The 16,421-nt window shown below is 45.0% G+C and overlaps 1 protein-coding gene across 1 annotated transcript; it reads right to left on the bottom strand.

Annotated features, from left to right (window-relative positions):
- Nucleotides 1-240: 240 nt before the first annotated feature.
- On the bottom strand, nt 241-4,035 carry LOC139256888 (histone H2B 5-like). Its single transcript, XM_070874351.1, has 3 exons — nt 4,012-4,035; nt 2,474-2,598; nt 241-622 (listed from the first exon to the last, which is right to left on the bottom strand). The coding sequence occupies exons 1-3, from the start codon at nt 4,033-4,035 to the stop codon at nt 241-243; spliced, it is 531 nt and encodes a 176-aa protein (XP_070730452.1).
- Between the last annotated feature and the right edge of the window lie 12,386 nt (nt 4,036-16,421).

The following is a 16,421-nucleotide window of genomic DNA, read 5'->3' on the forward strand; positions in this document are numbered from 1 at the left end:
CATGCTCTTAATTCGGCAGGCGGTGTATATTAACAGGTCTGAGAGTGAAGCTGCTTGTCTGAGAATTCAAAACTAAACCTACAGCTGGAACTCCAAAGGTTCTCACACAACTGTTCAGGAAATAATTAGTGATTTAAGTTTAAAGGGAGATGCGTTTGTGCAGCTGTTTCAGAGAGGTTGTGGGTGGCTCTTAAAAGAGCCGTTGTGTTTGGGTTTGATCTCTCAGGACAGCGTGCAGTTTTACTTGGAGCTGGTGTACTTGGGCACCGCCTTTGTCCCTTCCGACACGGCGTGCTTGGCCAGCTCCCCGGGCAGCAGCAGGCGCACGGCGGTCTGGATCTCCCGGGAGCTGATGGTGCGGCGCTTGTTGTAATGGACCAGGCGGGAAGCCTCACCAGCGATGCGCTCCAAAATATCGTTCACAACCGAGTTCATGATGCCTATGGTCTTGGAGGAGATGCCGGTGTCGGGGTGAAGCTGCTTCATCACTTTGTCGATGTAAATGGAGTAACTCTCCTTCCTCGACTTTCTGCGCTTCTTGCCGCCCTTCGGTGTTGTGTTAGTGACCGTTTTCTTAGCGCCTTTCTTGGCAGTAACGGTTTTCCCCGGTGGTGGAAGCGTGCTCAGCGGCCGCCATATTGGTCAGGGCGGTCTCACGGCGCATGCACGGCCCTTTGTGCAGGGACAAAGGGTGGGCGCGGCTTCAGGATGTCTGTCAGTTTGATTGGCCACATGTTTATGTCCAGCTCCGTGGCCCCAGAAAGGGAGCCTTGTTGTTCTGATAGTTGTCTGTTGACCCTGGGCCGGCACACCTCACCCTATTGGGCCAGCCGAGCCCAAGCTAACCCTATTGGAACAGCCCAGGTTCACCCTATTGGGCCAGCACAGTCTCACCCCATTGGGTCAGCCCGGGCTCACACTATTGGGCCAGACCGGGCTCACCCTATTGGGCCAGCCAGGCTCATCCTATTGGGCCAGCCCTGGTTCACCCTATTGGGCCAGCCCGGGTTGACCCTATTGGGCCAGCACAAAAGACCCAGTGACCAGCAGAGAAAATTAGCAGCTCATTGATTTTATTCTCACTTTGCGTACTTACCCAACCATGTGTGCAAGAAATGATGAATACCATCGGCCTTTGAATGTGGCAGGAGAAACATTTTTCTGTTCTGTCTGTGGGAAAATATTTCAAACATCAGTGTGACTGTAAAAGCACCGAGACACACATACCCTATCCGAGTGAGACTGTTCCAGTGTACTGACTGTGGAAAGAGCTTCAACCAGTTACACAGCCTGAAAAACATCGCACCATTCACAGCGGGGAGAAACTACACGTGATCTGTGTGTGGACCAAACTTCAACTGATCCAACCTGGAGAGACACAAGGACACCTGCTCCATGGAGAAATCATGGAAATGTGGAGACTGTGGGAAGGGATTCAGTTCCCCGTCTGATCTAGAAATCCATCATCACAGTCACACTGGGGAGAGCCCATTCACCTGCTCTGTGTGTGGCCAAGGTTTCACTCAATCATCTGATCTGCTGAAACTCCAGCGAGTTCACACTGGGGAAGTGTGGGAAGGGAGTTACTCAGTCATTTGAATTGCGAGTTCGCAAGTGACTGCAGGGGTTGGGTTCTACTGTCATTACTGTTGTTAATCGCATCCTGACTGAATCGTGCTCATTCTGTGAGTTGGGATTTGTTTCTGCTGATGTTAATCACCCATAAAACTGGGCTGGAGTTTATTTTTTGATATTTCAAATAACATAGTGTGTCGATACTTGAGGTCTCCATGATAAGAGGAGACAAATTGATGTCTTGTTATCGACTGCTACATTTTGCGCCTTTACTGCTTTCTAACTGTAGATTGTTTCAGTTCTCAGACCTTTGGTTACTCTCAGGACAAGTCCCAGTTCCCCATACCGTCCACAGTGCCTTGATGTCCAGGGTAGGGATAGCTAACACGCCCTGGATCACTAAACACAAAATCCAGTCTGTTACTCACTTACACATACTGGAATGTTCGTGTGTCCACAGCATCTCTTTCACCTTCAATGTGTGAATAGAGTATCACCCCTGGAAAGCTGGTTTCAATTTAAATTTGAATCCACTCAGTAAATGTATTTTTTTAAATATCTACAAGTAAACCGATCACATCAACTAATTGGCAAAGGTTTACAGTCAACTAGATGAACAAGTAAAAACATCGCGGCCCAATAACACAGCTCTATATTCACAGGAGAAAGTCTGTTATCTAAGTCCTCGAATGTCAGTTGATGAGATGAGAGACTGAATCTCTTTCCACACTCAGCTGGTAAATGGCCTCTCCCTGATGTGTTTCCACCCAACGCCCATCTGCATCCATTCCCACAGTCCCCACATTTACAGTGTTTAGTCAGCTGGGCTCACGAGTCTCACAGGTTGATGAATGGTTGAAGTTCTATCCACACACAGATCATGTGTCCTGTTTCTCACCACTGTGATTGGTGTTTTTCCAAAGGCTGATGATAAGGTGATCCAGATGAATCCAGTGAATCTCTCAAATCTTGATGTGATGTTTGGTTTGAGTTACCAAGCTGCAGATCTTCCCATTCTAATATCTTGCAAATGTAGATTACAAAAGTTGTTACTTTAAGTACAGGATAGAAATTCAGAACAGACAAGTCTAGTTTCTATCGGACATTCTGTCCCCTCCTGTCCCTCCAAAGCTGTAAAAGCCTTATTCTAGACACTGTCCCTCCATCCTTATTGTCCTAAATCAACTGCGAATTACTTTCTCCAGGAAGTGTTGAATCTGGCTGGGTGCAATTCCACAGACAGTTGTTAACCTCTGGTGCTTCACCATCAGTCGACTCAGTGAGTGTCAGCAGGATTTCCACTGTGGTAGTCATCAGAGCCGAGTCCAATCCTACTCCCAAATGACATCCATACACTTCCCAATTGATGTCACTGGATCAGTATCAAGAGCAAGGGCAGTGGCTAATTTTTACTTATATTTAGCCCAGTGGTACTGAGGACAATTATAACCCCTGAACTGCTGCCTTGGCTGAGATCAACTAACAGCCCAGACCAAGGACCGAACTTGGGAACTTCCCAGTCAGTATTGCAGAGTGTTCTAAAATTTGGGGGATTGAGGGAGGGGTAGAAAGAATATTTTGAAACAAACTGTATTCCACCTTTAAACAAAAAATTCGTCACACTGCAAAATTCGGAAATGTTTCGAAATTGGACAAGCAAGTCAAATGGATTATAAAAACAATGTGTCATTTTAGAAAGGCTCAAGTCACTGAAATAGACAGCTTCACAATCACAGCACAATACAGAAGGGAGCGAATGTTAATGGGAGCTCGGTTCGTGAAGTCCGCCGACAAACTGAGATAAACTGGACTGTTCCTTTAAGTATAAATAGGCAGAGAAAAGAGAGTCCCTGTCCCTTTAAATAGCTGCCCCAATCCCGCGGGCAGTGGGAGGAGCAACGGCGCGCTCTATCTTGAGATACTGACACAGCAAACACCGCCGGATGGCTTCCCGCAGGTTCCTAAAGTCCTGAGAAATAAATTGCATCAGGTTAAGTCGAACAACTGAAAAGAATGCACACAGAGTCGTTGCTGTGTGCGTGTGTGTGTAAACAAAACACATCATTCTTAATCTTTGCTAGAGATAAGCTATTAACTGCACCAGTTATTATCCAGCATTTTATTTCCTATTATTTACAATGTAATTGCAGAGTGTTTAATTCATTTACCATTTATTGATGACCCATTGCCTTGTGTGCAATTGTTCAGAAAGTGATGTCAGAATGACCATTCCGTTACCAAGGTGACCGTCGGCCCGCAGTATTCAGTGTGACTGGATTAAATCTTTGCTCTGGGATTTGGACACAGTGGGAACATCGGCGCAAAATCACACGTTTTAATGTGAAATATGTCTGTTTCCTCACATGTCGACCGGCTGTGAGAAATGGAACTTTGAGTAAAAAATGGCGAGGATCGTCCGCGATTTGGACTCAGTACCTCTCGCATATCAAATGTGATCATCCCTAAGTGAGAATCATACCCCCAGACCAACGAGCCACCGACAGTGAAAAGCGCAGCTCTCAGATTCTGACAGTAGTGAGAAAAGGTATTCGGCCCATCGTGCGTGTGCTGTCCCTCAGAGACCTATCTAATTAGTCCCCCTCGCCATAGTCCTACAAATGTTATTCATTTGACGAATATATTATTAATTTGAGACATGGTATGAGCAAGCTCCCTTGTCAGTAAAAGGGAAATTTGGCGAAGCGGTTAAATGTGAATGACAAAACATCCAGGGAGCTCAAAGCTGTAAGACAATAAGGGCGTGGATGAGATTCGAATCCATGCATGCAGAGAGCAATGAATTAGCAGTCTAGCGCTTTAACCTCTCGACCACCTCGTCTCTTATTTAGCTCATCGTCAGCCCTTCAATTTCCTGCTTTTTATATCCAAATAGAAAAAATGTGCTCGAAAATCCACTTCAAAGCTTGCTCTGTCCGTGCAACCAGATGGCAAAACGTGCCATTACATTCTTAAAGCAAACTGCCTTTCTTTACTTCAGGTGACTGACTCGAAGAGATGGTTGGTTTTTCGGCAGAATCCCAATAAAAAATATAACATTTCAGGTAGCGAATTAATTGATCGCAGAAGGACTCGAACTTGTAATCTTGGGATAAAGTCACGGTTAAAATCGAATTCAAACGCCTTAACCATTATGCCAGGCCGTTCCTGCCGTCAATGTAAAATTTTTTATTGTGAAAATTGGGAGCGGATTGCTCGATCAAGGAGTGGATTTAAGAAAAGCTGAGCATATTTCGAGTAATTGAACAGATGTACTGCGATCTGTGTGCGCACCGGAGCAGGCAGCCCCAATGTAACTTGGAACACAGCTGTTTAACAATTCGGTCATTGCAGCTGGAATCACACTTCTTCTCAAGCTGCACAACATGAGGCGAGATTATGAGAAAATCCGTCTTAAATGGACAGATAATGAATCGAAACTGACCACCATCCGCTTAAACAGACACAGAATGATCCGGGTCTTCAAGCACATCCCTTTTACACAGATGCAGAATGACCCTTGACTGACAGCAGTTCCCTTTTAAAAGAATAAAGTGAGATTTCGATCATACCTGAAGGCAATTGTGCAGTGGGGCTCAGGACCACGCTGGGCAGAGACGGTTATTGAAGCCACAGGTGATAGACAGGCAGGAAGGAAGGAGGGAGGGACGTAAAACCAGCCCAGACTGAAATATATATATATTTAACATTTTAAGAAAATAAATACATTTAAATTTTATTTTAAAAAAATTGAATTTGATTTGTTTTAAATAAATAAATAATTGATTCATAATCTATATATTTTTTGATTGAACGAAGGCTGTGTGACTGGAAGAATTCCATTAGAAATGAGTGGGTGCAGTCAATAAATTCCCAACCACAGTAAGCCCATGGTGGAGGACAAGCCACGAGGGAAGATGTGGGCGACAAAGGCGATCTATTAAAGTCGCGTGTGTCTTTCTGCTGGATCTGACAGCAGCTGCTTGTGCTGTGAAAGAGGTCAAATGTAATAGAGGCCAGTGCAGGCAGAACAGAAAAAAGCAAGTTTTTTTTGGAAGTTACAAAGTTGGGATTGTATATAACTATACATATATATATATATACATGTATAAACAAAGTCAGTCAGTCATATCTTGTCTTGTCTTGATTTGATTTGATTTGAATTTGAAAATAAGGGTGGAGGATGTAATCATATCACTCAGCCCACACGCAAGCCCTCGATAAATAGCTATATTTCTAATTTGTGTATTTTCCCTTCTTTCAGTTGTGGAATAGAAAAATCCCACAGCAGATTCTTCTACTTTCAGAGAGTCCACGAAGGAGTGTTGAATCAAATCAGTACGGTTTCAAGTTGCATGTAATGCATTTTTCTCACATGACAGTAAGATCGCACAGCACGTTTGCACACACACTGGCATACACAAACACACAAACAAACTAAAATTCCTGCACTCTCTAAGGCAGTTTTTGAAATTTGAAATGTGAACTCCGGGACAGACAGCACATCGCTTTTAAACAGACACAGAATGATGCGGGTCTGATAGCGCACCATTTTAAACAGACTGAGAATGATCCCGGACAGACAAACACCTACCCTGAAAAGGGACACGGAAACAGAATGAATAAAAACAGATAAATAAGTAAAACTCAGCAGGTCGTGCAGATTCTGTGGATGAAGAATCCGGTTTCACGTTCTGTCGGATAATCATTCCGATATTTTAGGAAAACGTTCAAGATTACAGATTATTTCAAAAAATATAGTGCCTGGAAAAAATACGCAGCGAGAAAAGTCAAATGGGAACGTCTGTGATACAGTGGAACGCAGGAGTGATTAAATAATAAACAGCACAATGGAGAAAGGCAAAGTGGGTGGTTTTCGGGCAATAACGTAACAAAGGATGGTCCAGAGGAGGTGTTAGTGGGAATAGCAGAACCATTACCAGACAATGGGAGCGGTGCTTATGATCCGATACGTTGAACCTAATGTTGAGGCCAGAAGACGCTAACATGCCAACAATATAGGGTGTCTACGCCTTTTAATCAGACCAGGCAGCTTGGCCAGCCCGGATTGATGTCCTGTCCGCTTTGAATTCGGCAGCCAAGCGACTAATTCAAAAGCCAGCTTCTCTCATCTACTCAGCTCGAGAGAAACAGGACGCAATCATATTCAGGTCAGAGGTGGACATTGACGCTGAATGTTTGCTTATCCCCATTGAGGTGAGCTTATGCGGACAGACAGGAAGATATACTGATCAAGTATTGGCCGGAACCAAACAAGGCTTTAGGTTATCCAACGAGTCACAGAGCCGAGTACCTCTGAGATACTTTAACTTTACTCACATTGGCGGGTTTCACTTTGCTCTGGGATTTGGACGCTGTGGGAACATCGGCGCAAAATCATACGTTTTAACGTGAAATATATCTGTTTTCCCACATGTCGAGCGGCTGTGAGAAGCGGAACTTTGAGTAAAAAATGGCGGGGCTCGTCCGGGATTTGGCCCGTGACCTCTCGCATTTCAAATGTGATCATCCTTCTCAGCGAGATTCGGACCCCTGGACCAACGAAGCGCCGACAGTGAAGAGTGTAGCGCTCAGATTCTGCCGGGAGTGAGAAAAGGTATTCGGCCCATTGTGCTTGTGCTGTCCCTCAGAGACCTAGCGAATCAGTTCCCCTCTCCATGGTCCTGCAAATGTTATCCGTTTGACGAATATATTATTAATTTGAGACATGACATGAGCAAAGTACAGCATCCTTGTAAGTAAAAGGGGAATTTGGCGATGAGGTTAAATGTGATTGACAATACGACCAGCGGTGTCAATGCTGTAAGGCAACGCCGAGGAGGATTGGATTTGAACCCATGCGTGCAGAGTACAATGGATTAGCAGTCCGTCGCCTTAACCTCTCTCACATTGAGCATAGCATCAGCCATTCAACCTCCAAACAGAAATAACGCGCAACAAAGTCCACTTTACAGCTTGCTGTGCCCGTGGATGCAGATCGACAATGATGAAAACGTGCCATTAGATTCTTGAAGCAAACAGCCTTCCTTAACTTCATGTAAGTGACTGGAAGAGAGGGTTGGTTTTTCGGCAGAATCAAACCAAAGAAAATAAAATTTCAGGTAGCGAGCTAGTTGACCGCCGCAGGGCTCAAACCTGCAATCTTCTGTAACTTCTCAGTTATAATCGAAGTCAGACGTTTTATCCATTAGGCTACGCGGCCACTGCCATCAGTGCCTAATGTGTTGTTGCATATATTGGGAGCAAATTCGGGGCAACTGCAATATCAAGGAGTGGATTTCGGAAAAGATGAGCAGTTTTCGAGTAAATGAACAGATGCACTGCGATCTGGGTGCGCACCGGCGCAGGCAACCCCAATATAAATTGGAAGACAACAGTTTAACAATTCGGTCATTGCAGCTGAAGTCAAACTCCTCAAACTATACAGGACGACCCAGCTTTAGGAGACAGTCCATTTTAAAGGGAAAGATTATGAACCGGAACTGACAACCAGCCCATTTAACAGACACAGAATGATCCGGAACTGCAAGGACATCCCTTTTACCCAGATGCAGAATGACCCCTGACGTACAGCAGTTCCCTTTTAAAAGAATAAAGTGAGATTGCTATCATCCCAGAAGGCAATTGCGCAGTGGGGCTCAGGACCACGCGGGGCAGAGACGGTTATTGACGGAATACACAGGCAGGAAGGAAGGAGGGACGTAAAACCAGCCCAGACCATAAGCTAATTTACAAATATATATATATATTTAACCTTTTAAGAAAATAAATGCATTTAAATTTTATGTGATAAAAATTGACCTTGATTTGTTTTAAATAAATAAATCATTGATTCATAATCTAGATATTTTTTGATTGAACGAAGGCTGTGTGACTGGAAGAATTTCATTGGAAATGAGGGATACAGTCAATAAATTCCCAAACACAGTAAGCCCATGGTGGAAGACAAGCCACGAGGGAAGCTGTGGGCTACAAATGCGATCTTTTAAAGTCGCGAGTGTCTTTCTGCTGGATCTGACAGTAGCTCCTTGTGCTGTGAAAGAGGTCAAATGTAATAGAGCCCGGTGCAGGCAGAACAGAAAAAGCATATTTATTTTGGAATTTAAAAAGTTGGGATTGTGTATAAATATACATATATATAAATATATATATAAACAAAGTTAAAAGCCAGCTTCTCACATCTTTTCAGCTCTAGAGAAACAGGACGCAGTCATATTCAGGGCAGAGGTGGACATTGACGCTGAATGTATGCTTATCCCCATTGAGGTGAACTTGTGCGTACAGACAGGAAGATATACTGATCAAGTATTGGCCGGAACCAAACACGGGTTTCGGTTATCCAACGAGTCACAGAGCCGAGTACCTCTGAGATACTTTAACTTTACTCAGTTGGGTGACTTTCACTTTGCTCTGGTATTTGGACGCTGTGGGAACATCGGCGCAAAATCACACGTTTTATTGTAAAATATGTCTGTTTTCTCACATGTCAAGCGGGTGTGAGAAGCGGAAAATTGAGTAAAAAATGGCGGGGCTCTTCCGGGATTTGGCCCGAGACCTCTAGCATTTCAAATGTGGCCATCTCTAAGCGAGAATTGTACTCCTAGACCAACGAGCGGCCGACAGTGAAGAGCATAGCTCTCAGATTCTGACGGTAGTGAGAAAAGATATTAAGCCCATCGTGCTTGTGCTGTCCCTCAGGGATCTGTCTAATTAGTCCCCCTCGCCATAGTCCTGCAAATGTTATCCTTTTGACGAATATATTATTAATTTGAGACATGACATGAGCAAAGTACAGCATCCTTGTCAGTAAAAGGGGAATTTGGCAATGAGGTTAAATGTGATTACCAACACGACCCGTGATGTCAAAGCTGTTGGACAACAACGATGAAGATGGGATTCGAACCCATGCATGCAAAGTACAATGGATTAGCAGTCCTGTGTCCTGAATGGGAACTGGGCAGCCACGTACGGGGCGTTCCCTGAGGAATTCAAACCAATTCACAGGCGCAAGGATGAACTTTCGATTCAGGTCGATTGCCTACGATGGGGAAACCGTGTAGTCATGTCCCAGATGGGCGGAGAGATGTTCATCAGAGAACTCCACAATGAGCACCTGGGCATTGTCATGATGAAGGCAATTGCCAGGTCACACGTTTGGTGGCCAGGGATAGATGCAGACATGGAACTTTGTGTTCACAGATGCAACACGTGTGCCCAGCTGGGCAATGCGCCCAGTGAAGCCCCCCCCCCCCCCCACCTTAGCCTCTGGTCCTGGACCGCCAAACCATGGTCACGCATTCATTTGGACTACGCAGGTCCTTTAATGAGAAAATTGTTTTTGGTTGTAGTAGACGCCGATTCCAAATGGATCGAATGTGACATTCTCAATTCAGGCACATCCTCTGCCACGGTAGAAAGTCTACCTGCAATGTTCGCCACCCATGGTCTACCGGACGTCTTGGTCAGCGACAATGGCCCGTGCTTTCCAAGCATTGAATTCCAGGAATTCATGGCAGGGAATGTTATCAAACATGTCAGAACAGCACCGTTCAAGCCGGCCTCAAATGGTCAGGCGGAACGAGCAGTGAAGATAATCAAACAGGGGATGCTCAGAATCCAAGGGGGTTCCCTACAAAGCCGCTTATCATGTCTCCTGTTGGCCAATAGATCCAGACCACACTCGCTCACAGGGGTTCCACCCGCAGAGCTGCTAATGAAAAGGACACTCAAAACCAGGTTATCCCTTATACAACCCACCACGAAAGAAATTGTTGAGAGCAGGCGCCAGTCACAATGTAACTACCATGACGGGAATGTGAGGGCGCGATGTATTGATGTCAATGACCCTGTCTTTGTCCTCAACTATGCTGCAGGGCCCAAATGGCTCACAGGCACTGTGATTGCCAAAGTGGGGAATAGGATTCTGATCGTTAAACTTACCTATGGACAAATCTGCCGCAAACACGTGGATCAAATAAAAAGGATGTTGAGCAACCCCATAGAAGAAGCAGAGGAAGAACACAATATAGAGTTCACTCCTCCACAGGTGACTGAACACCGAAACCAAGCAGAGGAGAGCCCAGTCACTGTGGGCAGTCTGGACAGACCTGAGGCACGCAAGCAGCAGACACTCAGGCCAACGCCCAACAACTGGAGCCCCAACTCAGGCGCTCTACAAGGGAGCGTAAACCAGCAGAGAGACTTAACCTGTGATCCCATTAAGACTTTGGGGAGAGGTGATGTCATGTATTCAACTGTCATTGTAACCCATGTAAAACTGACCTAAGTTGTACACCGTGAGAACATTGAGCATAAGGGGGTGAACTTGTGGGAGACATTCCTAACCTGGACTTTCAGGTATAAAAGGGGAAGCTCAACCCACCTTCATCACTTCAGTGCTGGCTAATAAATGTTACTGGTCACAGAGCGACCTTCTCTCAAGTATGGGCCTCGTGTGCATTTATACTGTATAGTAAGGACATATTAGACAGAGTGTTCAAACTGCCCTGGTTCTGGTCTCTGTAAGAACACCCATTCTGGATTGTTATATTGCGGGGAGTGTCGGGTTAATAAACGGACTGACGCAACAGGAATTTTAAAATAAACTTGATAATTACTTGCGAGAGAGAATGTGTGACTGAAATCTGAGTCTCAGCCCCTAAACATGCTTTTAATTCGGCAGGCGGTATATATGAACAGGTCTGAGAGTGAAGCTGCTTATCAGAGAATTCAAAACTAAATCTACAGCTGGAACTCCAAAGGTTCTCACGCAATTGTTCAGGAAATAATTAGTGATTTAAGTTTAAAGGGAGATGGGTTTGTGCAGCTGTTTCAGAGAGGTTGTGGGTGGCTCTTAAAAGAGCCGTTGTGTTTGGGTTTGACCTCTCAGGACAGCGTGCAGTTTTACTTGGAGCTGGTGTACTTGGGCACCGCCTTTGTCCCTTCCGACACGGCGTGCTTGGCCAGCTCCCCGGGCAGCAGCAGGCGCACGGCGGTCTGGATCTCCCGGGAGCTGATGGTGCGGCGCTTGTTGTAATGGACCAGGCGGGAAGCCTCACCAGCGATGCGCTCCAAAGTATCGTTCACAACCGAGTTCATGATGTCCATGGCCTTGGAGGAGATGCCAGTATCAGGGTGAACCAGCTTCATCACTTTGTAGATGTAAATGGAGTAACTCTCGTTCCTCGACTTTCTGCGCTTCTTGCCGCTCTTCGGTGGTGTTTTAGTGACCGTTTTCTTGGTGCCTTTCTTGGCAGTAACTGATTTCCGCGGTGGAGGGAGCGTGCTCAGCGGCCGCCATATTGGTGAGGGCGATCTCACGGCGCATGCACGGCCCTTTGTGCAGGGACAGTGGGTGGGCGGGGCTTCAGGATGTCTGTCAGTTTGATTGCTCACATATTTATGTCCAGCTCCGTGGCCCCTGAAAGGGAGCCTTGTTGTTCTGATAGTTGTTTGGTGACCGTGGGCCAGCACACCTCACCCTATTGGGCCAGCCCAGCCCAAGCTAACCCTATTGAGTCAGCCCAGGCTCATCCTATTGGGCCAACACAGTCTCATCCCATTGGGTCATCCCGGGCTCACATTATTGGGCCAGACCGGGTTCACCCTATTGGGCCAGCTCAAAAGGCCCAGTGATCAGCAGAGAAAATCAGCAGCTCATTGATTTTATTCTCACTTTGCGTACTTACCCAACCACGTTAGCTGGAAATGATGAATACCATCGGCCTTTGAATGTGGCAGGAGAAACATTTTTCTGTTCTGTCTGTGGGGAAATATTTCAAACATCAGTGTGACTAGAAAATCACCGAGACAACCATACCCTGTCCATGTGACAATGTTCCAGTGCACTGACTGTGGAAAGAGAACCGTCCAGTTACACAGCCTGAAAAACATCGCACCATTCACAGCGGGGAGAAACTACACGTGATCTGTGTGTGGACCAAACTTCAACTGATCGTCCAACCTGGAGAGACACGAGGACGCCTGCTCCATGGAGAAATCATGGAAATGTGGGGACTGTGGGAAGGGATTCAGTTCCCCGTCAGATCTAGAAATCCATCATCACAGTCACACTGGGGCGAGACCATTCACCTGCTCTTTGTGTGGCCAAGGTTTCACTCAGTCATCTGATCTGCTGAAACTCCAGCGAGTTCACACTGGGGAAGTGTGGGAGGGATTTACTCAGTCATTTGAGTTCGCAAGTTACTGCAGAGGTTGTGTTCTACTGTTATTACTGCTGTTAATCACATCCTGACTGAATCGTGTTCATTCTGTGAGTTGGGATTTATATCTGCTGATGTTAATCACCCATAAAACTGGGCTGGAGTTTACTATTTTGATATTTCAAATAACACAGTGTGTCGATACTTGAGGTCTCCATGATAAGAGGAAACAAATTGATGTCTTGTTATCGACTGCTACATTTTGCTCCTTTACTGCTTTCTAACTGTAGATTGTTTCAGTCCTCAGACCTTTGGTTACTCTCAGGACAATTCCCAGTTCCCCATACCGTCCAGAGTGCCTTGATGTCCAGGGTAGGGATAGCTAACACGCCCGGGATCACTAAACACAAAATCCAGTCTGTTAATCACTTACACATACTGGAATGTTCGTGTGTCCACAGCATCTCTCTCACCTTCAATGTGTGAATAGAGTATCACACCTGCAAAGCTGGTTTCAATTTAAATTTGATTCCACTCAGTAAATGTATTTTTTTAAATATCTACAAGTAAACCAATCACATCAACTAATTGGCAAAGGTTTACAGTCAACTAGATGAACAAGTAAAAACATCATGGCCCAATAACACAGCTCTATATTCACTGGAGAAACTCTGTTATCTAAGTCCTCGAATGTCAGTTGGTGAGATGAGAGACTGAATCTCTTTCCATACTCAGCTGGTAAACGGTCTCTCATTGATGTGTTTTCACCCGACGCACATCTGAATCCATTCCCACAGTCCCCACATTTACAGTGTTTAATCAGCTGGGCACACGAGTCTCAGAGGTTGATGAATGGTTGAAGTTCTATCCACACATAGAACATGTGTACTGTTTCTCACCACCGTGATTGCTGTTTTTCCAAAGGCTGATGAGAAGGTGATCCTGATGAATCTGGTGAATTTCTCAAATCTTGACATGATGTTTGGTTTGAGTTACCAAGCTGCAGATTCTCCCATTCTATTATCCTGCAAATGTAGGTTACAAAAGTTGTTACTTTCAGTACAGGATAGAAATTCAGAACAGTCAAGTCTAGATTCTATTGGACATTCTGTCCACTCCTATCCCTCCAAAGCTGTAAAAGCCTTAATCTAGACAATCTCACTCCATCCTTACTGTCTGAAATCAACTGCGAGTGACTTTCTGCAGGAAGTGTTGAATCTGGCTGGGTGCAATTCCACAGAAATTTGTTAACCTCTGGTGCTTCACCATCAGTCGACTCAGTGAATTTCAGCAGGATTTCCACTGTGGTAGGCATCAGAGCCGAATCCAATCCTACTCCAAATGACATCCATGCACTTCCCAATTGATGTCACTGGATCAGTATCAAGAGCAAGGGCAGTGGCTAATTTTTACTTATATTTAGCGTATTGGTACTGAGGACAATTATAACCCCTGATCTGCTGCCTTGGCTGAGATCAACTAACAGCCGAGATCAAGGACCGAACTTGGTAACTTCCCACTCAGTAATGCAGGGTGTTCTAAAATTTGGGGGGTTGAGGGAGGGTTGGAAAAAATATTTTGAAACAAATTTTACTCCACCTTTAAACAAAACCTTCGTCACACTGCACAATTCTGAAATTTTTCCAAATTAAACAAACAAGTTAAATGGATTATAAAAACAATGTGCCATTTTAGAAAGGCTCAAGTCACTGAAATAGACAGCTTTACAATCACAGCACAATACAGAAGGAAGTGAATGTGAATGGGAGCTCGATTCGTGAAGTCCGCCGACACTCTGAGATAAACTGGACTGTACCTTTAGATATATATAGGCAGAGAAAAGAGAGTCCCTGTCCCATTAAATAGCTGCCCCAATCCCCCGGGCAGTGGGAGGAGCAACGGCGCGCTATCTCTTGAGATACTGACACAGCAAATACCGCCGGATGGGTTCCCGCAGGTTCCTAAAGTCCTGAGAAATAAAATTGCATCAGGTTAAGTAGAACAACTGAAAAGAATGCACACTGAGTCGTTGCTATGTGCGTGTGTGTGTAAACAAAACACATCATTCTTAATCTTTGCTAGAGATAAGCTACTAACTGCACCAGTTATTACCCAGCATTTTATTTCCTATTATTTACAATGTAATTGCAGAGTGTTTAATTTATTTACCATTTATTGATGACCCATTGCCTTGTGTGCTATTGTTTAGAAAGTGATGTCAGAATGACCATTCCGTTACCAAGGTGACCGTCGGCCCGCAGTATTCAGTGTGAGGGGATTAAATCTTTGCTCTGGGATTTGGACACAGTGGGAACATCGGCGCAAAATCACACGTTTTAATGTGAAATATGTCTGTTTCCTCACATGTGGACAGGCTGTGAGAAATGGAACCTTGAGTAAAAAATGGCGAGGCTCGTCCGCGATTTGGACTCGGGACCTCTCGCATATCAAATGTGATCATCCCTAAGTGAGAATCATACCCCCAGACCAACGAGCCACCGACAGTGAAAAGCGCAGCTCTCAGATTCTGACAGTAGTGAGAAAAGGTATTCGGCCCATCGTGCTTGTGTTGTCCCTCAGAGACCTATCTAATTAGTCCCCCTCGCCATAGTCCTGCAAATGTTATCTTTTTGACGAATATATTATTAATTTGAGACATGACATGAGCAAAGTGCAGCATCCTTGACAGTAAAAGGAGAATTTGGCGATGAGGTTAAATGTGAATGAAAAAACAACCAGGGGGATCAAAGCTGTAAGACAACGACGACGAGGAGGAGATTCGAACCCATGCATGCAGAGCACAGTAGAATAGCAGTCCATCGCTTTAACTTCTCGGTCACCTCGTCTCTTCTGTAGCGCATCGTCAGCCATTCAATCTCCTGCTTTGTGCATCCAAACAGAAATAATGCGCAAGAAAATCCACTTCACAGCTTGCTCTGCCCGTGCATGCAGATCGACAATGATGAAAACGTGCCATGAGATTCTTTAAGCAAACAGCCTTCCTTCACTTCAGGTGAGTGACTGGAAGAGATGGTTGGTTTCTCGGCAGAATCACAACAAAGAATATAACATTTCACGCAGCGAGCTAAATTGACCGCGGCAGGACTCGAACCTGCAATTTTCTGATAACTTCTTGGTTATAATCGAAGTCAGACGCCTTATCCATTAAGCGGCGCGGCCTCTGCCATCAGTATAGATTGTGTTGTGTGTATATTGGGAGAAAATTCGGTAACTGCTATATCAAGGAGTGGATTAAGGAAAAGATGAGCATATTTCGAGTAAATGAACAGATGCACTGCGATCTGTGTGCGCACCGGCACAGGCAACCCCAATGTAACTTGGAACATAACAGTTTAACAATTCAGTCATTGCAGCTGAAATCATACTCCTTCTCAAACTATACAGGATGACCCGGGTTTATGAGAAAACCCGTTTTAAAGGAAAAGATTATGAATCGGAACTGACAACCAGCCCGTTTAAACAGACACAGAATGATGCGGGACTGCAAGGACATTCCTTTTACCCAGATACAGAACGACCCTTGACTGACAGCAGTTCACTTTTTAAAAGAATAAAGTGAAATTGCTGTCATCACTGAAGGCAATTGTGCAGTGGGGCTCAGGACCACGCGGGGCAGAGACTGTTATTGAAGCCACAGGTGATAGA

Source organism: Pristiophorus japonicus, unplaced genomic scaffold, assembly GCF_044704955.1.
Source record: "Pristiophorus japonicus isolate sPriJap1 unplaced genomic scaffold, sPriJap1.hap1 HAP1_SCAFFOLD_79, whole genome shotgun sequence".
Taxonomy (NCBI): Eukaryota; Metazoa; Chordata; class Chondrichthyes; family Pristiophoridae; genus Pristiophorus; species Pristiophorus japonicus.